We start from the raw sequence: 26886 nt of genomic DNA on the forward strand, positions 1-26886 counted from the left end.
CCTCAGTAGTGGCGAGAGATCTCCTTGTTCAAAGGGCACTGGCTTTGTCGGGATTCTGAGGCGGGACAGGAAACATGGACACAGTCCTTCTAGATAGCGTGTGAAATATCTTGGAGTCTTTGTGTGAGGTATCTTTGGAGTCTACTTTATTAATGTTCGTAGTTCTAGAGATTATCTGAACACAGAAATTGGAAGATAATTCTAACAGTTCGGAGGCAGCTGCAGCAGTGACTTCCGAAGCGGGAACATGGTGGGCCAAGGGGCAGAACGGTTTTCTGGCGGGCTGGGGCTGCCGGGCGGATCACCTCACTTTTCCACCATGAAAAGCTGGGAAAGCCGGGGTTTCCTTCAGTGCTAACGCCTTCACCCGCCTACCCGCCCCGCGGCCGCGGCCTCAGCCGGGGACCGCCCCTCGCTGCGGGCCGAGCCGCCTCAGCCGCCGCCCGGGGCCGCCCTCAGCAGCGCCCGGGGAGGAGGAGGAACCGCCTGAGGGGGCGCGCGCCCGCCCCGCCCGCCGCTTTCCCGCCCGCCCCTCGGCGCGCGCCCGGGCACGGGGAGCGCGGGCGCGCGGCCGCCTCGCCTCGCCTCGCGCCCCGCCCCGCCCCGCCCCGCCCCTCACGCCGGCGGGGAGGCGGGGCGGCTGCGGCGCGCGGCCTCCGCGATTGGTTCCGGCGCGGCCTCTCGCGCCCACCTTTGTGCAGCCCCGGCGCCCGTCGAGAGTGGGAGGGGAAACCCCGTGCGAGGGGCGCCGCCATCTTGGATAAGGGGGGTGATGGGGGCGCAGTGGAGCCAGCGGAGCCGAGCCTGAGGGAGCCCCGGAGAGAGGCGGAGACCCGGCCCGGCCCTTGCCCAGCCCGAGGCAGAACGCTGCAGTGCCCGCAGGGGGGACCGGGCTGCCGCCGACAGAGCCACGCTGCACAGCCACCCGCTCCCCGAGCCCAGGTACGGAGTAGGCGGGGAGGGGCGCCCCTCCGCCCGGCCGGGCCTACGGCCCTAGGCCCCGCGCCGGTGCCCGGCCGCCGGCGGGCTCCGCTCGGGCGGGCGCACCGCCCTCTCGCCGGCAGGCCGGGGCAGGCTCCCGGCCGCCACCCGGCCCGGGCGGCGACGCTTCCCGCTGATGCCCGGAGCCGGGGCCTGCTCGGGGCCGCGCTCCCCTCGGGGCGCCGCTGCCCGCCTCCCGGGGCGGTGCGGGCTGGGCCCCGGCCTCGGCGGGGCTGGCCGCCCTCGCTCCCGGCGGCGGCGGGCAGAAAGGGGAGGCGGCCGCCGGCCCGTCTGGGGCCGAGGAGGGTGAGGCCGGCTGGGCAGCAGCTAGGCCGCTGCTGCACTGTTTGTCGCCACCGCCTCCCGTTCCTCCTCTGCACTGCACACTCCCTGTGCAACACGCCACCATCAAGCACTCGTGCACATGCGGTGTATGTATATCTATACGTGCCCCTTGCTAATTGTTGCAGTTGCACGTAGGGTTTTTACTGCATGTATATATTATACTGGGTATGTGGCCGGTGTGCGGTGTTATCTGTACTCTTGATTCTTACGTTGGCCCGTGCTGTCGTGAACTTTGACAGAAAAATAACTCTCATGGGTGCTGAGAGGAATGCCACTTCCTATTCGAGAAAGCGACAAAAGTATTCTAGACTTCTCTGTTTTCTTTTGTCAATGCTTATTTGGGCTAAACAGAAGAATGGAGTTCTGTTCTTTCACCTAGTTGTCTGTTGCCTGTTCGCAGTACACGCTTAAGGTTTCTGTATCATCTGTGGATAGCTTTGTCTTGAATTAAAATTGTACTGAATTATCCTTGCAGTAAAGCCGGGAAAAGGTGTCTGTCTGCACTGGGGTCTCTCTGGCAACGGCTCTATTGCTCTGGAGGTTACTTGATGTGGACTTTGCTTTCTAGGTCTGTGAACCAGAGTGGTTCGATATTGTATGACATCTTTTCTCAGAGGTAAAAGTATTCCTTTGCGAACAAGACTTACTCAGGCTGTCTGTATCCTAAATCATTTCAAGCCCCAAGTCAGAAGTCTTAACTCTTCCAGTAGCTAGATGTTAGCATGGATTGAGGGTCTCTTGTGCTTGGGCGTTGCTCAGGAATGGGAAGAAAACTTCAACCCTGGGGGACTTAATAACTAAATATTACATAGTTTAATATGGATTAAAAAGGAATTTGCTAGCTTCCTGTAGAGATTTGAAATGACATAAATCTGAGTTGAAGGAAGAGGCTCCTATTTTCCTTTTCATGAATAACAAAAAAAAAAAAGCTGCTGTGAAGGATAGAAGTTTGAAACAAACCTGTTGTACTGGAGGTACTAGGATTTAAAATGTAAATGGATCTTTCAAAACTACTTGCTTACTCCCGTGCATCTCATGGAACCTGGTTGTGATTGTTTCTCACTTCGCTGTATCTTTCTGCAACAAAGGACGTAGACCTTACTTAATTTTGTTCTAAAATGGCTTTGTGACTTCTTGTGTTTTCCAAGGCGATGACTCCAGAGTTGCATATTGTTCTGATTTGTTAGACTGACAACGCAGCTCTTCTGGTTTCTGTATATACTGTTTCTAAGCTTACCTGATATCTCTGGAACGTGATTCTCCTGCTGCCAACACAGACATGTGCTACAGGTTAGACTCTCTTACAGGAAGAGGAAAATAGGATAAATGAGGATATTCAAATGGATAAAGAACTATGGCTGAGAGAATGGACATCGGAGAAAGTGCTCTTACTGATGAGGACAGGTATGCAATGTTTAATTTAGCTATGGTGCTAGGGTGTGGTTAGTAAGAAATTAGGTGTGTGCATATAAATGCAGGAAGTTTAGGAAACAAAATGGAGGAACTTGATGGAGCAGGATGTGAAACCATTAAAAGGATAACCAACACAGTGTGTGTATGACTGGATAGCGGTTGAGGAAGATCAAAAAGTGAAGATAGTATGATACACAGCCTTGATTTAAAAATAAGTAGTCCAAGTTCTCATATAGGAAGAGAAGTGAAGGCCTGGGAAGTCTTTAGAAATACTTACTAGGCCTCAGGTTGAGTTAAGGCGTTTTACATGATTAAAGAATACAGCAAATGCATTTCTTCAAGAACAGCTTGAAACGGGGCTTGGCACAGCTGCAAGCTTGTTAGTCTGAGCCCAGTAGCACGCAGGCCTTGTGTGCTTTCAGAGAAAGAATAACTGGACATGAAAATAATAGGGAAATGTGAAGTGATCTTAAACAGCAGATCATAAGAAACTTGCTGGGTTGCTGTCTGATCAAAGATCAGGTCAGCCAAATTTACTGTCTTGGGCTAATCAGATGCTTTCATGAAATCCAAATGGGGAAAGCTAGAGAGGATGGCTCTGGAAGAGCTGAAGAATGAGCGAGGAACTGGCCAGCAACAAGTGATGTTGTGAGATACATGTGAAAAAGTAGTGGGCTGCTAGCAGGCTGCTAATGAGACTCCTCAGGGATCAGTGTCAGAAGAGGGCTTTTTAAAGACAAGCATACAAAAATAAACAGCCCAGGGAGGCTGTGGGGCCATCATCTTAAAGAGGGCAGAGGGCTTCGTAAACATAAAAACACCTAAGTCCTTGGTGTGTGGAAGTCATAGAACCACAATGAAATTTAATAGACCTCATAGCTCGCTATGGACAACAGACTTATGGGATTTCACTGCTTGGGTGTATTAATTGATAACAAAACTGTTACTACCTTCCAGTATGGTGTGATTTTACAGAAGACCACAATTGAAGCAATTACAGACTGTGTTTCTAGCAGCCTTTTAAAGTAAGGTACCAGTTAGACTGCATTGTTTTGTGTGCTTGACAAACGTCTTCATCGGGGAGGAGTGCAATTATGAATTGAAACAATTCTACCTCTCCCCATTTCTCCCCCCCCTTATTGATCTCTTCTCAGTGTTCACTGTTAATTAACATCTAAGTAAATATGCAGGGAAGAGAAGGAAGATTGTGCCTTGGGAAAGAGGGTAACTACCTATTCATTTTGTGTAGAGATTTAGAAGCTGTTCTAAATAATAGTTATTACTGGTTGCATACAGTTCCCCTTGTACGCAACGAATATTTTCTTCCAAAGGAAAAAAACTAACAGCTCTTTAAAAGTTGTTTCAGTTTATGAAAGGAATGATATGATGGCATTACTTTTTATAGAAGGGAACTGGACTTCAACTGTGAGATCCTTTCCTGTTGCGTATCCTTGAGGAATGACCGAAAGAACACCTGGATGGCCAGATGACATACAAAATGCCTCTTGCTTCAGACTAACTAAACAGTGGTCCTCTGGCTGCAGAGTGGTATGTTTTTAAGGGGAACCTGGAATAATTAGACGGTCCTGAGTTTGAGGTGGATAGCTGTTTTCAGAGGTATCATCTCTGTGTGGATTGGCTAGCTGATGGTGTTAACCACACGTGGTGTCTAATAAAACCTGTGCATACAGGTGCTAGTCTCCTCCGATAACGTAGCTGCTTCTCGCTGAGCTTAAAGCTATGGAATTTCTCTATGCAAATGGTATCCAGTGAAGAGTTAAAATTGACGATGTCCTTGAGTTGAGCTAGAAGGAACTGCATGGGTCTCTCAAAAGCTGGTATGGATATGATGTTTATGGTTATGTTACTCTGATAAAGAATGTTACGGCAATATGCCTAGAACAACCTTATCTCAGTTTGTACAGATGTATGCTGATACTTGAAATAAGGCTTCAGTGAGATGTCAGAATACCCGTGTAGTGCTTCTTGGTTAGAGGAGGGAATGTAGGTGTCACTAGTATCTCATTAAGGTCATCTTTAACTTTTTATAAATAAAAAGAAGCCTCTAAGGGGGAAGCTGATATATGGAAAATGGATTATGGTGACACTGTTCACTGTAAAATTTCTAGTCCTAACTGTAATACGGTAATTAATTGTACAGGCCTTGAAACTAGCAGCAATCTGTGTATAGTGAAGCATGACCTTCTGGCTAGTTGCCATCCGGAAACAATGCTCTAAACTCCGGGGAAGTGTTACCTCTGAACAGGGAGCTAAAACTTCTTCTAAGTTGGCAGACTTTCCTGGAAGAAAGATGGCAGGTAGACCAAGATTCCAGGCTAAACTTCTTCTTTTATTTTCTGTTAACTGTAAATTCACAGTTGGTTAACTTTGATGTCATATTGTATAATGTCAACAGTGGCTGAAGGTAAGTTGCGTATACTTACGTGTAACTTTCTCAGCCCTGCAGTTCTTGCCCTCTGCTCTCCCAAGGGGAAAACCCCAAGCCCCTGTACTGGGTTTATTAAGATTCACATGTCTGGAACAGAGGGCTGTGAAGTGGAGGTAGAACTCAGTTTCTGCAGATGGCTGATGCTATCAACATGTATTAACCCCTTGCATTAACATGTAGCTACTATTTTTTGTGTTTACTGAATCCTGTTGTGCACTGCTCTTGTCTAGACTTCCTTCTTTCATCTGTAGTAAATGCTGAGATTGTAAGTTTTCTAAGGCTGAATTCTTGCTGTGGCTTCTTTGTTGAGTTTGTTGCATTTATTTTTTCCCCTTCAGCACAGAGTCCTTCTGGAATATCAGTTTTATTCCAAGATCTAAGTACATTCTGGATTCCTGCTTATCCTTATTGGAATTTGAGTGTTTAAAAGTTTGTTATGTGGTTGTGGTTTGGTTGGTTTTTTTTTTTTTTCTTTTAAAGAAGTCATCTGTTTTCCAGAAAAGATTCCTGACCTTTAGGAATAATTTTGAGTATTTCAGAATCTTTTCTGTAACATGACACTTGGAATAAATGTAATACCAAAGTGTTGCCTTTTTTTTTTTTTTTTTGGTTTTTCAGTTTAACTCCAAAAATTGTGTTTAAATTTAGTGTCTGTGTTTCTGCAAGCTTTCAGTACCTATGTACATCAGACACCATAACTTCTCCAGCAACTCTCTTGGACTTGAGAGAAGGTCTAGACTCATCTTATGAGTGAGTTTATCGGTATTGCTATTAATAATCTGTTTCTTTAAGCTGTGGAGAGAGCGTGCTAAGCCTGGCTGTACGCAGTGGGGTGTGGGATCTCTCACCCCGTTTAGGGGCCTAATGTCACTGTAAGAATGAGGGTGAAGTTTTAACAATGAGATGTAGCTTGAAGTTAGTCCTCCCTTCCCACCCATTTCTTAGCAGACTTTGTTGCCAAGCACAGAATTTGGTTTTCTCATTCTTACTTTGAAGTAGGGACTGATTTTGACGCGTATGTTGCAAAGCAGTGAGTTTCTTCTGTATTGAAATAGCATAGGTAGACTTCTTTACTTAAAGAGTATAATGAAAATTGACATATCTTAGAAAGCAAAATGAGTCTGTCAAAGAGAGATGTATATTTAGCAGTAAAGATTCTAGTTAAGAGACTCATTTCAAATTCAGTTTGTGATATAGCCTGCACAGAGTTCCCAGCTTGTCTATTCTTAAAAAAAAAAAAAAGCTTTCCTCACCTTCCAGCGATGCTGCTTACAAGCTTGGTTAGTCAGACATGTTTCCCCTCGGTCGTTATATGCAGGAATATTGTAAAGTCGTGTGCTCAGAAACATGAAACTTCTTTGAGTATTTCTGGGTACTTGGCATTCCTTAGCCAGCTGGAATTCTGAAGGAAGAGAGGGTCACCTACGTTTCTGCAGGACGGACTTCATAGCCACGTGAGTGGTTCCCTACCTGGGAGTTTACGATGCTGATTTTTTAAAAACAGCGCAAGTTACTGGATACTGCCATCCGCAGAACGCGCCAAAGATCTCTCAAACTAGATGCATATCAGTGCTCTCGCTGTCTTCGCCTTTCTCTGTTGTGGCTGTAGCACCCACCTGTTTTCTGTGGAAAATAGTGCAGTTCGTGCTATCCTCCTGAAGTACTTGCACATACAAATGGGCCTCTTCCAGGTTTTTTTTTTTTTTTAACTTGCATACCTCGTAATCCTCCAGTTTAACCTGTTCTGCTATCAAACTGAATTGAGCCATGAGTAGTCCTCCTAGCTTTACTTGGAAAGCAAATGGCGAGTTTAAGTATCCTGTAAGAACGAGGGGGTTGGATCAGAAGATGCTTGGTTTGAATATTACTGCTATTGGGACCTGCTGGAGAAGAGGAGGAACATTGTGTGTGAAGATGTGTTCAGAAAATGTGAAGTATTGAATGTTTCCACAACGACACGTTAATTTTGAACTCTGTATGGAGCAGTTACTTGTCTCTATTTGCTGATGGTGAAAATAATCAGTGCACATATTGAAGCTGATACTAAACTCTGGAATCTTCCACTTCCAGGAAATGAGGCAGTAAAGTTTCCGGCATGTTTGGTAAAGGGCAGTGCATATTTCAGTCATGGCTGTGAATTCTTACCCAGTGCGGCAAGGACAAGTGGTCTGTCCGCTGGGCGGTTATTTGCCAGAGACTGAGGAGGACAAAGGTGGTGTGGGATGGCTGCAGGAGATTCCCCTCTGCTATAGCAGAAGAGTTTCTTCTAAAATTTTCTTGATTGAAATCACCGTTCTTGGAACCTGTGCAGCACTTGCTGTGGGATTCTGTCTTGCCAACACGTACAAGAGTTACTGTCCAAAATTGTCTTTTGTTTACTATCTTGGATTAAACTTGGTTTAACGTAACAGTGTATGTGTGTGTATATATATAGGACTTAGCGTAGATGCTTTGCATACTGCTCGGGGTATAAGGACTTGAGAGTTTCCATATCACGAGCCAAGCATGAAGGAAAGGCAAGGTGCAGATCAGCGACTGGCACACAGTAAACCCTTCTTAACTGCCTGTTGGAGTTGTTCCCCCTCCAAGGTCTAGATAAGAGCGTTTGCTTTAAACCTCTGCTGTGTGAAGCAGTGACTGTTGGCTCTGTAATGTGAATGAGATTTGTTAGGCACCTTCCTTCTTATGACTACAGTTCACTGTTATGGATTAATTGTGGTTGAGGAAACAATTTGCTTTAAAAAAAGTTACAGGCTTGTAAGCTTTCCTGCATTTTTATTTCTTTACAGTACTGGTTTCATTTGTCACATGGATGGCACATGACTGCATGAAAATCTTTCTAGGCTAAAGCAATGTTCTTTATAAAAAAAGTACCATGTTTTTCTGATGGCTGGCTATCTGCCATGCAGGAGCAGGAAAGGAAATGGTGAACTCCTAGTAGAAATCTTCCACTTGCTTAACTGATCACACTGTGTCTGGTTTAGCTTAAAACCTGGGACAAAAGCAGGCATTTTGCATCCTGCATGTTAACTGGCAATATCTGGGCTGCACAGACTTGTAATCCTGGTTAACTGATGTATTGGTTGTAAGTCAGCTGTTACCTCTTGCAGGTTTACACAGCTGAAGCCAGTTCTAATTCCTCCTACATCTAGGAAAGCATAGGAAAACTCTGGAATACTGGAAGTACTTACCCCTATCTAATTTTGACTATCACTTAAATCCACTATAGACCATAGATTAGGGTGTAAATCTTACCAGATCAGTGAGGTGTATTTAAGAAAAACAAAAACAACAAAAAAAAAAAAAAAGAGAAACTGCTACTGTGCTGACAAAGCCACAGAGATGTTAACTAACTTCCTGGACATCTGATTTGTGGCTTGTACTGCTTTTCTGACATGGGCATGTAGCAGTCCAGACCCCAGTTACGGCTACTGCAGCATCTTGGGCTTTTTAAGTAATTCTTAGCTGTTTGATGCAAGCTGCACTGTTTCCTTTGTTCCTGTTGCAAGTCTTAAGTGTGAGGTAATAGTTCCCATTGCTGGTTTTGTTAAACCTCTTCAGATTTTTCTTTTGGAGTCAGACTTTATTTTCAGTTCATGTATCAGCTATTTGGCTAGCGAGTGCTGGTCCACTCGGTGACTCTGTACGAAGCAAGAAGCTACTGGAGCTTTGCAACAGCCTTAAGTCTTTCTGCATAAAATTGACTGCGTATCAATACTACGCAGAGCATGTTTCTACTTAGAGGCCTTACTGACGGGTTCAGAGCAAATAATATGGGAGTTTTGCTGGGTGTCTCTGGCACTAATTCAGTGACTGTGGGGAAGTACACAGAAACTTGAACTGTGAGTGAAAGGAGAGTCGGGGGGAGAGGAAGGGGGTTTTGCTTATATGAACTAAATTGGATGAATTGGGTTGAGTTGGGTGAACAAGTAGCAGTTCTGATGTGTTCTATTTTTTGTTTTAGTGCCACAATGGCAACTGCACCTTACAACTATTCCTACATCTTTAAGTACATCATTATTGGTAAGTATCACTGGGCACGTACCTGTTGATGTCAATGTGTATATGCATGACAGCCTGCCTACAAACCCCGTGGCTGTACTATTGCTGCTACTTGCTATATAGTAGTGATTCTTTCAGTAGTTACTTATCCAGCCTCAGTCCCTCACAGATCACCACGCTTACTCTAAAGCTTTAGCAGCTGACAATATAAAGGCAAATGTCTTTTTTGTGCTACAAGGGCAAGTACCAGTGCCTGTATTGAGTTCACTTTATTGCTGAGTTACTGCTAAAAGTAACTGTTCTTGACATACTTCAGTATTCTTGAATATCTTCGCTGTTAGGGCCATAATGCTTAGGCCTCTGCACAGCACTAGAAAAAAAGGCATTCTAAAAACATGCGCATGTGGTCCCTTTCTCCCTAAATCAAGTTTATATTTAGAAAAATGGCTAAATCCATTGGAAATGGGGAAAAACTGTAATGAGAATCCCCGCAACTGGGATGTTGCATTGATTTGGGTTTACTCTCGCACTTTGCCTGCCGCTGCATCATTAGTCTCCAGGGTTTTAGAATCTATGTTGAAGACACAAGTACTAATTGGAATCTGTTGCTTTAGACGGGCTTATAAACTTCTGTCAGGCTATATTTTTATGTTTAAATGTTTTAGCTGCAGCTTCCTTGGGACTTGATTGCCTTTATTACTATCCTGGAAGAACTGGTCTTGCTGTTAATTGTTTAATTCTTAATGATCTTGTGTAGGTGTCAGTGATCTGCAATCTCACTGTAATGGTTTGTAAGTCAGGCTGCTGTGACAGCCTCAGCCTGTGGAAAAGCTGGTTCTTAAAAGATCTTGCTATTTCTCGCTATTGGCATTGTGTAAGTGGATCGGTGGAAGTGAAGCAATTTCTTTGTGTGTTCTGATTGGTTTTCAGTATTTTTCGATGTCCTTACAAGTAATTGCAAGTAAGACAGGAGCAGGACAAACACTCAAAAGGCGTACTTTACATTTCGGTTTCTTACAGCTTTGCTTCTCATAACCTTGTGAAATACAGTTGTAAAATCAGTAATACAGATTACCTTCTGAGTCTTCTGCTCCACCCTGTGCCTGTTACCAAAACTGTAGTGTAAAAGTTGATAAATTTAAGGACTGTAGCCAGGTATAGAAGGTTGCCCACTAGACCTGAGAAAGAAATGGCTGCCTGTCTCTGTACCATTTGTTGTGTGGGATGAAGAAAATGTGCTTGTTGCGACAATGATGTGGCGTCAGCCTTAACTATTCTTTCTGTAACAGGGGACATGGGTGTAGGAAAGTCCTGTTTGCTTCATCAATTTACAGAAAAGAAGTGTGAGTATTTCAATTCACAATATTTATTCTAATTGGTATGCTTCATTCCTCTCTTCCTGCCTCTCTGCTTCCATCATGCATGAGCTTGATGTGGTGTCTGTCTTAATCAGTATGGGTTTGTACTGTACTTGGTCAGATTTTTGTTTTGACTCCTGCAGATGTAGAAACAAAATGTTGATGTAGTAATGGCAAAACTGCTGCTTCAGTTAGTCCTGCCTGTGATGAGTGGGAAGACCATGGCTATTTTTACAGCTTTTCTGGGGAATTTTGATACGGAACAAAGTGAAATTTCTTGTCTGAACTGTGCATGTTTTCAGTGGAGCTCGAACACAAACAGTAGAGTTTTTTAGTGCTTTTAAGCACTTCAAAAAAGAAAAAAGGATTTATTTTTCTTTGACTCTGTTTGCAGACTTAAGTAGCACTGTCATTCTCTGTAGCTGCTGTGACTCATGACACTTGGACTGCCCTGTGTGATGGTGTTTAAGGCTTACTGCAGTCTGTCTCAGCTGTAACGTTTTGTCACGTATGCTATCATGACTAATTAAGAATTAGCTTCAGTTCTTCTTAATAATGTGTGTCACATTGGAGTTTGCAGCGGCTGTTAGCTCTTGGGACTTTCCATGAAGCTCACGCTCGATGGATAAGTCCATAGGTATTTATTAGTACAAAGTTAGTCTTTACCACGCGCTGCTTGAGATGTGGCAATAAGTGGGTAGGAGCTACAGTTTAGAATATTCCTGTGTTCTAGTAGAAATAGGATTTTTTTAAAACTGTTGCTTTTAATTAAAATCCAGTATCAGCCAATTGTTTAAATGCTGCTGTGCATACGGTCAAATTCTTGACAGGGCTGTGTCTTGTTCTTAGTTTGTCAGCGTTAAGCCGAAGCAGGACAGCTGAACAAACTAACATACCAGACACTTAATACAAGACTGTCACTAACTGTAGATAGCTTGAATAGGTACTCGTCCTTTCTGTATTTTCTTGATCGTTCTTAAAGATGAGCTTATTAAGATGAGTTTATTATAACTAGGAAGATGTGGTTTTGATTTGCTGTGTTGATAGCTATTATGAAACTGGCTTTGTCCTGTGGACAGCCGTGCTATTACCCTGTCTGAAACAACTTGGATATTTGTTTTTGAAGCTGTTTTACAGACTTTTAACTGTATCTTGGTAATTCCCTAAAAGTTATCTTTTCCTACTGCATTAAAATAGTTAACCGTTTCTGCAAGGATAGACTGAGAATCAACTGACTTGATACCTTCTGGTATATATGGCCAAACAGCATCAGTATACATGCATCAGAGAAGGCAAGGAATTTTATAACTATTTTTAAAACTAACAGCAGTTCAGGAAATACTTAACTTTATTTCTGGTTAAGTCTTACAGTTTGGGTACTGTAGCTATAAAAATGCTTTCTTAGAGACTGAAAGTCTAGTAAAGATAACTGAAAACTGGTGATAGTAATATCCTTGTAGCAAGGAGACCTTGTACAACAAAGATCTGATCTTTGCTCTTATTTTCCATGACAGTTATGGCGGACTGTCCCCACACAATTGGTGTTGAATTTGGCACAAGAATAATTGAAGTTAGTGGCCAAAAAATTAAACTACAGATTTGGGATACAGCAGGACAAGAGAGATTCAGGGCTGTCACACGAAGCTACTACAGAGGAGCAGCGGGAGCTCTCATGGTCTACGACATTACCAGGTAAGGTGCCGTTGGCTGGTGCATCTTGTATGGCAGCTCCGCGTGCTTGACAAGCGTTTGGATACCTCTGTGCTGTCTTGTCTGTCCCCTTGACTTAGATTCAAAGGCCTCCGTCTCTGTCCAGACAGATTTGTATCCTGTTGTGTGAAGCTTACCACGCTTCTTTATCTAAATAGTCTAAGTATTTAAAGAGCTGAAAATGAAACATGGGGAATTATGAGAGCTGCTTTTCTTGGAGAACTTCCCTGCTGACAGACCGGAGGATCTTGCCGTTTCAGGCCTTGCCTGCCCGTGTTGAAGTTGTTTAAGGAACAGGCTTTGCCCTTAAAATCTACTCTTCGGTGCATGGATTTCTCTCTTCCTGGGAGGCAATGGATCCTGCTGCTTCGCTGGCAGGAATATTCTGAGAGTAGGCACAGGACAGGACATTACCTCTGTTGCAGTGGGCTCTGTAAACGTGCCTAACAGACTCTGTACAGATGGAGAGCATTGGAGAAGTCTGACTTCTGGGCCTCTTCACGGGCTAGTCCTCCAGCAAAGCGAGACTGCAGAGGAGCTTTCCTGTCTTCCTTTTATAGACGAAGATTAAAGATGCTGCTAAAAGAATAATTAACCAGATGTGCAATGTGAAATACTTTTTCTTTCATGTTTCTCCCATCTTCCTCTGGGGCTTTCTTGATGTTCTTTAAGCACCTCTCTCTTTCTGTGTATACAGGTACATCTCCTGTTTGCTGAAATCTTGAGTAGAACATAAATAATCTTATGCGCTGTTTGTTACCAAAGTGCTATTCTACTGTACAGTGTGTTTGTAAGAGTATTTGACAGGAAATCCTTTAATGTGTTCTGTACAAAACAATATAAATGTTGTCCTTGTGAGGACAGTAAAACCACCGCAGCCCAGAAGTGTGAGCTGGTCTGTCCTTCCACCTGTGTGCTAAGAGTTGCTCTGTGGGTTTAAAGCTGACTTGTTGAAACCTTGGTCTGAGCCCAAAGAAGATGCTGCTGCTTTGTCTGTCTTGAGGTTGGGGAGAAGAATAGGGGTGACAGAAGTTAGTGTGTTTAATGGACGCTGACGATGCTGTTGGCACTTGCATATTTTAAAAAATACCATAGCTAAAACTGTACCCACTTGATTCTTTGCAGAAGAAGTACGTATAATCACTTAAGCAGCTGGCTGACAGATGCAAGGAACCTCACCAATCCAAATACTGTAAGTTGGACTTTATTTAGCTTGAAAGCAAGATTGCTTATCTCTAAGGAAGAGGTGGAAGGCTTAGGCCAAAGCATCTGCAGCGGGAGCAGTGTTCTCTGAAATAAGCTGCCTGTGTTTTCTCAGTGACTTAGCTCCGAGTCGTCCCGATGTCCCCATTTTGCAGCATACCGGGGACTCTCTTCCCGTACTGCAACTGGAGCAAGAGCGTAGGCTCCTGTGCAGGAAAGCAGTGGTTTCTTCTAAAAGTCCTGTTGTGCTACTCGCCTTTCGGGGCCTGTTTTCAGCAGTTGGGGACAAAATTGTGATTAACTATGGACAAACTTTAACTTTTGTTACTACTACTTCTTGCTTTGTGGTAGTAATGAGGTGAATGCTATCTCATCTTGGATTGGAGTATAAATTGGATCTTCAGCAAAAGCTGACCAAGTCCCCTGGAGGGACAGGGGAGGAAGGTTCTTCTGTGTCTCTTTGGCCATACCACAAAGCTGTTGTCCTTCAGGCTTTTTCTCAATGCCCCTCAAATACTTTAGCACCAAGCTCATGGGAAGACTCTGCTGTGATGAAAGAAAACTTTTAAAGATGCTGGCTGGATTAGCAGATGACGAAACAAATCAAGAAGTGGTTCAGAGTACCGCTGGTGAATAAAGAGCAGGACTGCTGCTTTTTAGGACCTCATCTCACGAGAACAGCCTAAAGCATTTGAAAGCGACCGCTGGAGATGCCTTTGCAGAGGGGGCGCTGCCAGAGCAGTGCTTTCCTGAAGATGCATGGCTTTTGCAGTTAAACTGTTCTGCATGTTTCCTTTTGGGTTTTTTGTCCTCTTAATAATGAGGGTGGTAGCGAAAAAGCTAATAACCTTTTTCCCAGACTAATTTTTTTCTCTTCTGAACTAGGTGATAATCCTCATAGGAAACAAAGCAGATCTGGAAGCACAGAGGGATGTTACATATGAAGAAGCCAAACAATTTGCTGAAGAAAATGGTGTGTTTTTTCTCTTGAGCTGTTACATTTTCTACAAGATAGCGATGTTAAAGTGAATCCTCAGCATTGATAGCCGCAAGCTTATGCTTCTAAAGTAATGTAATTATATGTACAAACTTCTACTGTGCCTCAGATAGTCTGGCTTAACTAACTGTGCTTAGTCCTAGAAATCAGCTTGTGTACGGATGCCTTAACTTAGTCACAGAGTACCGTTCAGTACTAAAATAGTGTCTTGCATGTAATCTGAAGGTCATAATGTGGCTGACTTGGGGCTGTTTGAAGTACATTATGCATTGACTGTTAAACCTCTGTTTCTGAACAGGTTTATTGTTCCTTGAAGCAAGTGCAAAAACGTAAGTTACTTTTGTCTAGAGTAATGATTCAGATGTGATCTGTTTAAGAGGAATATATTGGTTATGACTAAGTGCAGCCATAGGGTTCGGGTATAGCGGGGTTTTACAAGTGCAAAGAAAAAAAACCAAGCCATTTTTGACTTCTCTTAGAGGGCAAGGTACGTATAGCGGTTTCAATCGTGTTGGCTTTCACTTAGAGGTAACTGGGAAATTAGACCTCTCGCTGTGTTTCGGGCAAAGACTTGTTGAATTCAAATGAACTCATTTGGTTTTAAGACCTCATTTGAGCATAGAATGTGTAGGTGTGGGTAAGCGTGCTTCCCACCTAGGCGTTCCTTCCCTCGGATGTTTCGCGCCGCGTGCGAGTTCTGTAGTGAACAGCCGTTCCCGGCGGTCACCGAGAGGACTCGCCGTGCCGTGCTGTGGCTGGCTGGGGAGCCTTGCGGGACGCGAGGGATCGGGCCCCCAGTGACACCAGTGAATGCGGTTCCAACTGGCGCCTGTCTTCGTGGAACCTTTTAACAAAAAGGTTTTGATTGATCAATAGTAGCTCCCCTGTCTTTAACCCTCTTTCAAAACTGCTCTGTGCACGTGGCTCAGTGCCTTAGCTTATTTTTGCTCCTCAGCATTTTGGCATGTATTTTTTTATTCCTGGCTAGTCCCATGGATTGAATGGCTAGGGGGTGAATCGCCTTATCAAAGGCAGTCCCAGGGATAGGTTGTCTGACGTCGTGGTATGTCTGCTTTCGGTACTCCGAGCTGCTCCTGCAGGTGAGAGGGCAGGGTGGCGCCTGCTTCTACTTGGTGACCTGTCAAATCCCGGCAAGGGCGCCTGGCCAGCCGCCCCCGTAACCCGCGTTGCTTTGCTGAAGCGTAGCCTAAATAACTCCCGCCGCTCTCTTCGTAGTGGGGAGAACGTTGAGGATGCGTTCCTGGAGGCCGCCAAGAAAATCTACCAGAACATCCAAGACGGAAGCCTGGATCTGAATGCGGCAGAATCGGGCGTACAGCACAAACCGTCAGCTCCGCAGGGGGGGCGACTAACCAGCGAACCCCAGCCCCAGAGAGAAGGCTGTGGCTGCTAGTGACCTCTGTTCCGTGGCTCCATTTCTGACCTTTCACCTCTGTCTGCTGGAAGCGGTGCTTTTGACCGCTTCCCTGTCTTCTGTACATCTTATTGGGTTTAATTAAAACTCTGAGACAAGTTTAACACAGTACTAAACTGCTAAACAACTTTAGATGTAATCAGGTTATCAAAGGCAAGTAGAGTAATAAAACCTCTCCTGCATGGTAAATCTAGAAGTTTTTTTTTTTCCTTGATTGTCCTTGTGATAGTGTCACCGATACATAATTTAAACTGAGCACTGATGCTGGACTCATGATTTTACACTTTCGCAGGGCTTTGTCTTGTACGGTTTAATTTTACGGTTCTTTGGCCTTTCTTCCCCACCTCTAATAACTGTTTAGAGCTGTCATAGTAAAGGATAAGTTTTTGCTGTGAAATGACATCCGACGGTAGCAAGGGGCTCTGTAACAATGTGCTGTTGTTGAAAGAATTCCCTGTGGTGTGGTGGGCGGGGGCGGGCTGGCGCAGGAGCGTACAACTTGCACAGGGAAACGATCCGTTCATTCTCGTGCTCGTAGCTTTACGTCATTTTTTTTTTGCCACTTTTATCCTTTACATTTGTTAACAGAACGTAAATATGTATAAAATTTGAAGGAACTGAGCTAACGGTTAAATACATCCTGTGTATATGATTTTAATGAAGAAAATGATTACTGGCATTAGGACAGTATATAAGGAAATACCAGTTTGTACAGTATGGCCTGTATGTGACCACGTCGCCCCGTTAGTACAGAAATAGATGTGACTGCGGCTCACTAACGTAGGCTTAACTCCTTGTGCCGCCAGCGGACATCGTGCTGGGGGAGCTCTAATCCCGCCGCAGAAACTAACACTAGTGGAATCTGTCTCTCATCTTTGCACTGTGGTATACCGACGCCATTTTATTAATCCCGTTCCGTGCAATCGGCAGCGTGCTAACCTGCTTTTCTCTTCTGTAAGCGTTTTGCATTATTGGGCTTCATCACCCGCCTTGCATCATATACGAAGGCTGGTTCTCTTGCACATCTCGCGCTTTTATACCTTTAACTTTTTTGAATGGTCGGAGGCTGAACTGGACAGTCGGAACAACGCGCGTGCTCTCTAGGGATTTTGAGCTACCGCTGTATTTTGTAACAGTCCTGGGTGAGGGTTTCTTTTAAGACTCGGGCTTTGTCACGGAGCCTTTGGGTACATCCTTCGCGGGGTGACACAGCCCGTAATGCCTGTACGGGGGGAGGTGTCAGGCGGCGGCCGTGCGGGGTTTGCTGCGGGTCAGGCGGGAAGGTGCGGCTCTGTGCAGCGCTGCTGGATTTCACGGGAAGCTTTGCTTGGGAAATACCACGTATGGTTTAAAAATGGAAGGGGGTAAGTGCCTAACTGTGATCAAATGTCCAACTTTAGGCTCACTGCGGTGTTTAAAATACAAAGTAGTCTTAAAATCCCTCTCTAGACACTAAAACTCTACACCGTTCAGACTTGTAAGTAAACAGTGGTACCAGAGTATTGTACAGTCAATGTTAAACAAAAGCCAAAACTGGAATGTGCAGACAATAGGATTTGGGTAACTTGTGCACTGTCCCTTTGTTTTGTCTGGTTAGTCCTTTTTTTAACTAATATTCTTAAGTAGATGGGTATGTTCAAGATCTACAGCTAATGCATCCTGCTTCAACCGCGGCTGCACCACAAAGGGTTTGCCCAGGGACCACGACCTGCTGCTGAGGTGAAGTCAATGTTCTCATGACTACAGCTTGTTGAGGTGCAATACCTGTACTCCCAGAGTAAGTTACAGTAGGTCTTATTGTTTCTGTCACAGAAAGGATTTGTTCGGACTGCTGTACTCCTCATTTGATGTAACAATGCTATTAATCTAAATATTTGTAAATAAAGTACCTGTATCTAGATAAACGACAGCGGCTTGGCTTGTGGTCTTTGCTCCGGCCCTCTCTGCCTACGCCGTGAGTGCGGGGGCGCCGGGTCCTTGGTGCCCCTCAGCAGGGGCTGCCGCTCCTGGGGCTGTTTTCCCTCCGCCACCGCAGCGGCGCTGGCCTGCGCTTCCTGAGAAAAGCGTCTCCCTGAAGGGGTGGCGGAGGAGCGTGAGCTCCTGGGGGTGACGGCAGTTGGGTTTTAACTGCTTGTGTTCAGCCTGAAGTGGTAAAACCTTCCCGGGCTTTTCACGCGAGGAGGCTGCCAGGCTCTTCTGGGCCCCACAACTCCTCTAAGATGTAACAGGGCCGTGCTGAGCCCGGAGGCAGGGCCAGGGCTGGGCCGCGGCGGTGCTCCCCAGCAAGATGTGACAGAGCTGCCAGGTGACGCTCGCTGCATAGAAAAGGGTTGTGCTCATAACGTGGCTGAGGAAGGGATTGCGAATGACTTGGAGGCCCGTCTCCCTGGAAAGGCTTGGGAGAGAGTCACCCCGTGCGCATGTCCTGCTGGAGATGTTCCTCGGGCCGGGGGGTGCGGGTGGTGATCCCTCCTGCGTTTCCTGCTGCCTGAAGGCTCTACAGCGTGGTTTTCCCACTACTGATTAAGAGCAAGCTGCTTGGAACTCTGTTACAGAGCCATTAAGCTCAGCCACAGCTTCAGAAAAGCCGTAGGGCTCGGCCTTCAGCGAGGGGGGGAACACCCGCAGGGGGCAGCTCTCACAGGGTCAGGCAGCGTGTCCGCGAAAAAAAAAAAGCAGCTAACCACCATCGATAAAAGTAAGCATCAGTCAGTGAAGTTTATTTTAAGGAAGTACTCAAAAATAATTGTATTTAAAACATCCGTGCATTTGGCAACAGGTAAATGGACAACTCTCTCCAGGACAGGTTGTCTGAAGTGGCAACTGCCAACGCCGGACACTTAAATAGAAGGAGGTGTTTTGGATACATTTAAAACAGTTTTTAAAAACCACTTATATACATAAAGCTGAGTTAGTTACTCGTACCCGAACTTCACAGTAGAGAGCAGGCCCTGCAGCAGCGGGCTGCTAGTGGTGGCAAACGCCTTTCTGGAGAAGGCTTGCGAACAGCGAGGTAGAGGTCTGCGGCGGCTGACGGCAGGCGCCTGAGGAGCCGTCCCTGCCCCTGCCTAGGAGAGAGCCGAGGTGAGGGACGGTCAGCCTGGCTCCTACGGGTGGGAGGTGGGCTTGAAGCTTTTCTCCTAGCGTATGGCAGCTCAAAGTAGTATGATTTTAACTTAAATCAATGCAAAAGGTGGCCTACGGACCAGGCCGGCAGTGTAACTAGCTGCTGCTGAACTCTCGCTGCTAGGCCAGCCCTTCGTTAAACCAGAAAAGCGTTACTGGGAGATCAAGGACGGCAGCAGCTTAACATGGAAGTTGGTCGACAGAGTAGGAATTTCTCCCTGTCACAGGAGAGTTTACAAGCACCTCTCACCCACGATTTGTTTGAAAATGCGCACCTGAGAGCCAAACCCGCGTCGCGCGTGGGATGCCGACCGCAGGAACGCTGGCACCGCAAAGGGACGCGCCTGCCCTGCGCCCGCTGCCCGCCAGCATCTCACCTCTGGGCTTTACGGAGGGCTTCCTCCCGAGCAGGAGTGCAACGGCTGGGACGGGACGGCAGCGCCCGCCGGCCTGCTGGGGGAGCGTGCCAGTCTTGTCAGAGCGGCCTAGAAAAAGCGGTAAAAGCAAGCCTGAGTAACAAATGAATGTCTTCAGTTAGCAGAGTCATGTTCATCTTTAAAATCCAGATTTTTCTTTGGTGTTTTTTTTTTTTTTAAAGAATAAAAGGTAAGACACAATAAAAAAAACCAAACCCAAACCCCAAACCTAACACCTTTGAGGAACTTACCCTTTTCAAACAAGTTAGCGACTGTCAGAGTCAGTGGTCAGTGCCATCAGCCCACCTTCCGAAAACCCCCGCCATGCCTCCAGGACGGCGAGCACGTGGCTGTAGCAGGCTACCAGCGAGCTAAAAATTATTAAAAAAACCCCAAACCCAGAATTCCTGTACACAGTAGGGCATTACCTGCGTTTTCGTGAAAGTCAGAGCATCGTGAAGAGACACCAGGCTTGCGCTTTGCGCTAGGAACTGCGAGTCTGAGGAAGCGCTGCTGACCAGGTCATCCAGCGCGTCAACCTGCCGCTGCAAGCTGTGCAGGGTGCCTTCCGTTTGCCGTTTTCCTCTGATCAACACTTCCACTTGCTTGGACAGGCACTGCCGGAGCTGAGCCTAAAGACATCGTTAGTGCGATTTCTATCCAGCTCCTCTCATTTTCAAGACTGTATTTAAAACATCTGATGACCTTAAAGTCAAGCCGTAAGGGCTGGAACGCTACAGTCTCAAACCACAAGCAGATGGCAATGGGTTTGCAAATTATTTTTAAATAGTTCGCCTCCTCCCAAGTCAGAAATAAGCTCTATTTTTACGGCCTTTATCATGAACTGCTTGAGGAGAGAGCAACAGACATGTTCTAACGGAACCTGGCCATCACCTGTACTTCAAGTGATCATGGGTGCTCCTGAACTGTCATTTGTCACGTTGCTAACATACCACAGGACGATATAAATGAGGGAATCTGGTTGGAATACTCAAAAATGCAATTAACTGTTAATTTAAATTATTCATCTTGATACAGCATGCAGTTGCTGGGCTTCCTTGCCCGGTTCCCCCCGCCCCGAGCCAGCCCGCAGCTGGTCTGTGCTCTACAGAGCGGCTACGCCAGAGCTGGAGAGGGATCCCCGCGCTGCCGGGCTGCTCGGGGATTTCTGGCAGGGACCCAGCGGGCACGCGGGGGTGACTGGGAAGAGATCCGCCACCTTCAGCCGATCTTCCTGGTGCTGCAGTTTTTCTCGGAGAGCCTCTCCGCGCCACTGTTCATCCTTTCGGAAACAAAAGCAGCAGAGCGTTACAGCCTGAGGTGCCAGTGCTGGCTGTGCTGTAGCACGAGCAGCAGCGACTTTTTGAGAGCATTTTACCATTAAGAAGACTTTAGAAAAATTCAACTTTTCTTCCAACGAGAGGAGCCTCTTGTCAGCAGCAGCAAACGGGTCGGTCTCACACTGCAGACTTCCCTTCGCTTCTGAAGATGCTTCCAGATCTTCCCACGGTTCCAGAGAAGGTGGGCTTGAAGATTTAAACCCCATCCTAATTTCATCTTCAACCTCCAGTTTAAGCAACCTTGCTGCGGTCTGTATTTCCCTTTGTCTCTTTTCCAGGTCTTCCTGAGTTTTCACCTGCATCATAGAACAGTCTCACCCTTGTGCTGCCGCCTCACAAATGCATTAATCCAGAGGGGTCTGCCTGCCCAGCTGAACGAGGCTCGTTTCCGAGATGTTTACATTTTGACGACTGCAATCAGAAGTCACAAAACCTCCGAACAGATGCAGCCCTAATTCTGACATTAACTTTGCCTACGGGGCCCCTCGGACGGTAACAGAGGCTGCTGAAGCTGCCGAGACAGAACTTGGTAACTTAAACCTGTTCCTGCTCTGGTCTTGCACACTCTGCCTTGAACGCCTTCTAGCTGCTAACAGCATTCTTCTGTGAAGGACCCTATTTTTAAAGGACTTAGGAACAACTTATAAAGGATTCATTAGAGGACCAGAAGGAGCCAGACAACGTGGAATCACCTTTTCATTTAAAGTGAATATCAAAAGAAGAAAATGCTGGCCCAGGTTAGCGCTGACGAGTTGTGAAGCGCCTACGGAGTAGCTTTGAACTTTGATAACATTTAGTGATTTGCCTAAGTGACGACTCCAGCTACGCCAAGTTCCTGTTACCAAACCTTAACGTAAACAGGAGCCGGAGCCCTAGATCTTGGCTGAAGCATTGCCAAAGTGAGCCGACAGCAGATGTTACGGTTATGTATCTTGGGAGCACCCAGATCCAATTACTGCTAACGAAGAGCTAGGACGAGCCCCCTCCGCCCTCAGCCCACCTCCAGAGAGCACGGCCTCCTTTCCAGGCATCGTTTTACTGGGCGAGAGGGGCTGATCCATCTGAACGGGCCTGCACAGCGCCTGTAATTCACCCTGCCATGGGAAGGCAACCACGCAGTTGTGCCACTCTGCCGTGGCCTTCGATCTCTGAAGAATGAAATAGCGCTTCAGAGCTTGGCAGCCCTAGGCTGAGAACTCCGCACGTGACTGGCTGGAGCTGGTTTGGTCATTTTTAAACCGGGATTACTGAGCTGCCAGATCCTGCTGGCTGTTAACAAAGCTTAACTTCTCCCAGGTCTGGGAAAACCGCACGGCGATTTTAAGTAGGCTGATTTCTAACTGCGATACAGTGGACAGGAGGAGATTCAAAACCAATGCAATATAAACTTGTCTGGAAGACGGAGCTTCCCCTCAAACCCGGCCTCTCGCTCGTACCTGGGACTGGAGATCCACGTAGTCCTGTTGGATCTGGCCGAGGTCCTTGATGAGGCGCTTGGCTCGTTCATGGTTACTGTGTGCTACTTGTTCAGCAGTTGCTATATCGCTCTGCAAACAGTTATTTTCATGCTTTTGTTCCTAGGAAAATGCAGGAAAATTGCCTTTTACTGTGAGCATCCACCGTGGAAAAACGAATCGAGAGAACCCACATAACGCAATTTCAAGCTAAAAGGCAGAAACAGCACTAAATAGGGGTAGCGAGAGGTGCGATCTGCAGCACAAGCTAGAAATGCCAGAGCTTGGTTGCCTCAAGTTCTGTCTGGTCATGAAGTTACGCGTTACTTTGTTCCTCCTACAATAAAAACGGGTGTTCTGCCATTTCGCTGTTTCAAATAACCCAAATCCCCAGGCGTTCTCCCCTCAGCCGGGACTTACGTGCAGTTTTCTTTCAAGCTGCATCCTTTGCATTTTCATTGCTTCTTTCAGACTCAAGATTTGTTTTTCTGCTTTTTGCCTCTCTGATGCTATCTGATCTTGGAGATGGTTTAGCTCAGACTTGGAGACTTCCAGTTCTTTTTGAAGAGACTGTATTTCTTTATTTTTTTGTTGTAATTGTAATTCTTTTTCCGAGAGCTGATGTTCTGTAATTAAATTTTTTTAAAACAATCCTGATTAGTAGCAATTTAAATATCTTGCCATATTTCATACACATTAGATACTTTTCAGACACAGCAATGTGCTGAGCAATGGCTTGTAAAAACACCGACACGAGGCGAGAGGGGACGGACACCAGTTGGCTTTAGAACCTCCGTTCTTTGAGCAAATCAATGTAAGGATCGAGAGCTAATGCAGGCGCTGCACTGGAAACCAAGCGAGATTATCAGAAATATTTGTTGGTTTCCTTAGACTCGGAACCCACAGACGGTAACAATTTATTTGTGCAATGAATCTTACTGCTTTTTCTGACAGTTTCTTCAAGCGCTGCACATCGGGACTCCTCCTTTTCCAGCTTCCTGAGGTTTTCTTCCGCCAGCCTTCCTTTCGCCAGTGCCTGCTCCAGTTTCTTTTGTTGATCCGTTAGTTCCTTTTCCAATAGCATTTTCTGATCTTTCACTTTAGCAGTACATTCTTCCAGTTTTTTTCCTTCACGCTCTGAATTTTGCTTGAGGCGATGAAGAATCTGCCAAAACCACCACCACTTCAGGCTTTAACTAGCACCAACTCAATGAGAACAAATACCACCACCAGAAGACACTACAGAAGTTAAAGCAGTATAAATTGAGAAGAACTTAGTCTACTCCCTACTGACAAAAAAAGTTTATCAATTTTTCTTGCCTCTCTTATTTTCAGTACAGCTCCCTCAGTTTTTCTTGTGGTTAACACTTTGTTGAAACTGCTCAGCCAACGTAAGTTAATTTTACTACAGGAATATATGATTAAGCCCTAATTTTCATGAACAGCTGATGGGCTTTGCACAGAAATACTGTAGGAGACCAAAAGCTAGCTGCCAATAGCGATCCACTCAAAATCAAAAGGAAACTTCAGGATAAAGCAGCCCTGGATTTTTTTTTTTTTTTAATTACAGAATGCAGCTGGAGTTAAGTTTTGATTAGTTGCACTTGAAATCCATTCTGTCATTTCAGGTACTCTACATAGTTTGCTCATCTCCCAAGAGAAATCAAGAGCATGGGAAGAAGTTCTCTGAACCGTACCCAGCTGCTCTGTCTTGGCAGCTGACAAAACGGAATTAGAGGATAACCTGCACTGGTCCGTCGCTGCACCAGCAGCCAAGACACCGCGCTGCACGGGGCCTCCCACGACACAAGCCCTTCTTGCACTCAGTGGCCCGCGCTGATTTTACAGCGGTTTTGTTATCAGCGCAGTGTAAAATGACCCTGCCAAGAAGGAAGACACAGTCCTTTGCTGTGACACAGTGGTTGTCACTAAAACATAACTCAATGTTGAAGCTTTTTGGTTACTGCTGTTCCTCTAAAAATGAGGCTTCATGTTGCTTAAAGCACTGGTATATTATTTGTACACTCGCACCCAAAACTGCCTGCGTTGTTTTTAGAGGTCAGGGGAAAGCGAGGCAAGTCGGCAGGCTCGTTACCGCTTCTTGGTTGGCCAGTTCTGTCTCTTTCTCTTTGATCTCTTTCTGGAGCTGCTGCAATTGGTTCTCCCTCTTTTTCTGTCTCTCTTGGCAATCCTTGCGTTTCCTTAAACACTCCAGGATATCTTCTTTCAGGGTCGCCTGCTCTCTAAGCAGCTCATCCTGATGCCTTGTATTATTTTTCAAATCCTGCAATATAAAACGTAAAATCAAGTGACATAACTACCTGGTAAGAGTAACAGCTCTCTGGCTGAAAGGCTTGCATCTGAAAGAGCATAACCCATCACCCCAATCACACTGAAGATTACCTTCCATTTAAACCAGGCACTGAGTGAACTGACACAATAGGAACCACCAGATAAAAAGCTATTTTAAAAAAAAAAAAAAAAAAAAAAAAAAAAAAGCATCTTCTTCCTAAAAACCAATAAGTTAGGGTGATTTTGCCTCTGCATCTGGATTGTTTTCTAGAAAGAAGATAAATTCAAAACCAAACAAATCCACAAAAAACCCAACCCCAAACCCCCACCAAACCGAACAACCCCAAAATAAAACCAAACAGAGCCACACACCCAGCGTGGTAATACCAGTCTGACTAGGAGCGCCATCCCAGTTGGCACTTGAACAGAAAACCCAAACCAGAAATCTCATGTGGTGTAGTCCGAAGCACTCCAAACTCAGCAAGAAGACGGCAATAAACTAGCCGTTATTTATTAGCCCTGCAAGCGTCTGATTTTGAGCTAGCGTGCCTGGATGGAAAACAGATGATGGACGGTCAATTGTGGCGATGACACCCTCGTTTCTGTGCCACAATCTGCTCACTACGTGAGAACAAGTACGTATTTTCACCAAAACTAACCTGTTCGACCAGTTGAAGCTGTTGCCTGGAATCATGTAATTCTCCTTTCAGCGTTTCTAGTTCTTCCTTTTTTTCTAGAAAAGTATTTGGCAACAGAGATTTTTCAATCAGCAATTTGAAATACTTACTTGTACAAATAAATCATCTCTTTTCATAAATGAAGAATAAGGAATAGAAAAACAGTTTCTACAATTCCCATCTTTTCAACATGTTAAATATTTTCTGCCTGTAGATATTTGAGCATGTTGTATATTTAATATCATACAGTACAGTTACAGTGTGTCTCTTAACACAGTTTCTCTTAAGATATATTACAGCTTAAATCCCAAAATTGATCTTTACCTTTAAGATCCTTCTGTACAACAACAATGTCTCCATTCAGTGATTTCTTTTGTTTGGTCAGTAGATCTACCTCCTGCTGCAGGTTTTTAACATCCCGTTCCATTTTCTCTACGTTGGACAATGCAGTTCTGCTGCTGTCTTCAGTAGCAGTTAAGTCTCTGTGAAACGTGAATACATATTCTGGGTTTGGTGGAGGTGCTTGGTGAGGACTCTACCAAACAGCTGCAGTTCAGTACAAGTTTTCTCAGCTCAAGAGGCTGCTACCTAGTAGTCATGAGCGCAAGACAGCTGTCCTGTTCCAGGACTTCACATTTTGCTTTTCATAACGTTTCTCACTGCACTGCCATGATATAACAAATGCTGTTGCATTCATCAGCTTCATTGCTGAGTATTTTCTGTAAGTCTGCTGTAGACACGCTTAAAATAAAACCTCCACAGCATATATATTCTATATCACTGGGCACCTCGAAGTTAAAGCTGTATTTTTAATGATGATAAACAGACATTCAAGGCACTTCCCATCACTTCTGATCTTTGCAGAAAAAAATATTCCCTCCCACCTTCTGGTTTGTGACAACTTCTTTTCCAAACTCTGACAGTCTTCTTCAAGCTTTTCCTTTTCTTTATTCAAAGACTCAATATTATTTTGCAGAGTGCGCATCTGAGAAACCAGATGTTCATTTTCCTGACGGTCTTTCTCAAGTAGTTGTTCCTGCCAATCTACTTCCCCTTGCTGACACTGAAATAATCTCTGAATGTTCTCCAATTTTAACTTCTCCTACAAAAGAAGGCATTGTGAACAACACATTCATACGGTCAAGGAGTAGAACAAGTTATTAACATCTTTCGCTGCGGCAGTTTAAAAAGCTTTCATTCACAGAGCTCATGTGCAGGCTAGAGTACCCTGTGTAACTACTGCATTATAACCGCTTGTAGTGCCAGCCTAATCTGAGGGTGTTTATGATGGTTATGATGAACATGAGCACGAAGACTGGAAGATGGGAGTGCAATTCTTTGTGCCACCATAGTTTAACCACCATTTTCCCCCCATCCGTAAGAGTAGCATCCCTTCATCACGGGGATTTTGAGAGAATGACCACCGTAAGGGCTGTGAGATGCTCAGGTAACGCAGTAAGGTGACCACTTTACGGGTGGTAATTGAAAGGTACCAAGCGTATGGACGAGTCCCTTCTTTTCCCTGTCCACAGAAAGAGTACAGAGAGAAGAGGTAAAGTCTTTTAAAAGTAAGCAGCAGGGAATATCTGCTTACATATGCTTATAAACACTCTCTTAGCATATTAGATTTTCTGGAATTACACAACTGAGTAAAGGAGGGCTATCCTGGACTCTGACCTGACAATCCT

At 45.3% G+C, this 26886-nt stretch overlaps 2 protein-coding genes across 11 annotated transcripts in view; one reads left to right on the forward strand and one right to left on the reverse strand.

Annotated features, from left to right (window-relative positions):
• Positions 1-666: 666 nt before the first annotated feature.
• RAB14 (RAB14, member RAS oncogene family) lies at positions 667-17795 on the forward strand. Of its 4 annotated transcripts, XM_082327412.1 has the most exons (9): positions 668-942; positions 5837-5938; positions 9153-9211; positions 10480-10533; positions 12063-12240; positions 13384-13450; positions 14347-14434; positions 14757-14787; positions 15695-17795. In XM_082327412.1, exons 3-9 carry the CDS (start codon positions 9160-9162, stop codon positions 15870-15872), a joined length of 648 nt encoding a protein of 215 aa, XP_082183538.1. In that variant the 5' UTR covers positions 668-942; positions 5837-5938; positions 9153-9159; the 3' UTR covers positions 15873-17795. The 4 variants fall into 4 exon arrangements, with proteins under 4 accessions (XP_082183539.1, XP_082183538.1, XP_082183536.1 ...); XM_082327410.1 differs by lacking the exon at positions 5837-5938 and having other exon boundaries at positions 669-942; XM_082327411.1 differs by lacking the exons at positions 668-942; positions 5837-5938 and adding an exon at positions 1343-4287.
• Positions 17796-18616: 821 nt separating this feature from the next.
• The window catches only part of CNTRL (centriolin), a 37277-nt gene continuing 29007 nt past the window's right edge, over positions 18617-26886 (reverse strand). For 5 of the 7 annotated variants that reach the window (XM_082327406.1, XM_082327407.1, XM_082327403.1 and 2 more), the window contains 11 exons: positions 26083-26300; positions 25523-25680; positions 25181-25254; positions 24325-24513; positions 23169-23394; positions 22650-22855; positions 22212-22352; positions 20814-21071; positions 20655-20717; positions 19864-20067; positions 18617-19504 (listed from right to left, as the gene is read on the reverse strand). In XM_082327406.1, coding sequence (XP_082183532.1) covers positions 19406-19504; positions 19864-20067; positions 20655-20717; positions 20814-21071; positions 22212-22352; positions 22650-22855; positions 23169-23394; positions 24325-24513; positions 25181-25254; positions 25523-25680; positions 26083-26300 — 1836 coding nt within the window. In that variant the 3' untranslated portion in view covers positions 18617-19405. The remainder of the gene's footprint in view (positions 19505-19863; positions 20068-20654; positions 20718-20813; positions 21072-22211; positions 22353-22649; positions 22856-23168; positions 23395-24324; positions 24514-25180; positions 25255-25522; positions 25681-26082; positions 26301-26886) is intronic. The other 2 variants (XM_082327404.1, XM_082327409.1) reach the window with 2 other exon arrangements.

Source organism: Platalea leucorodia (genome assembly GCF_965183815.1).
Source record: "Platalea leucorodia genome assembly, chromosome: 15".
NCBI lineage: Eukaryota > Metazoa > Chordata > Aves > Pelecaniformes > Threskiornithidae > Platalea > Platalea leucorodia.

Coding starts and splice junctions, on each gene's coding strand:
- RAB14 (XM_082327412.1), top strand. CDS start 9,160: ATGGCAACTGCACCTTACAACTATTCCTACATCTTTAAGTACATCATT. Junction 13,451..14,346: donor ACCTCACCAATCCAAATACT/GTAAGTTGGACT, acceptor CTTCTGAACTAG/GTGATAATCCTCATAGGAAA. Junction 14,435..14,756: donor ACAATTTGCTGAAGAAAATG/GTGTGTTTTTTC, acceptor GTTTCTGAACAG/GTTTATTGTTCCTTGAAGCA.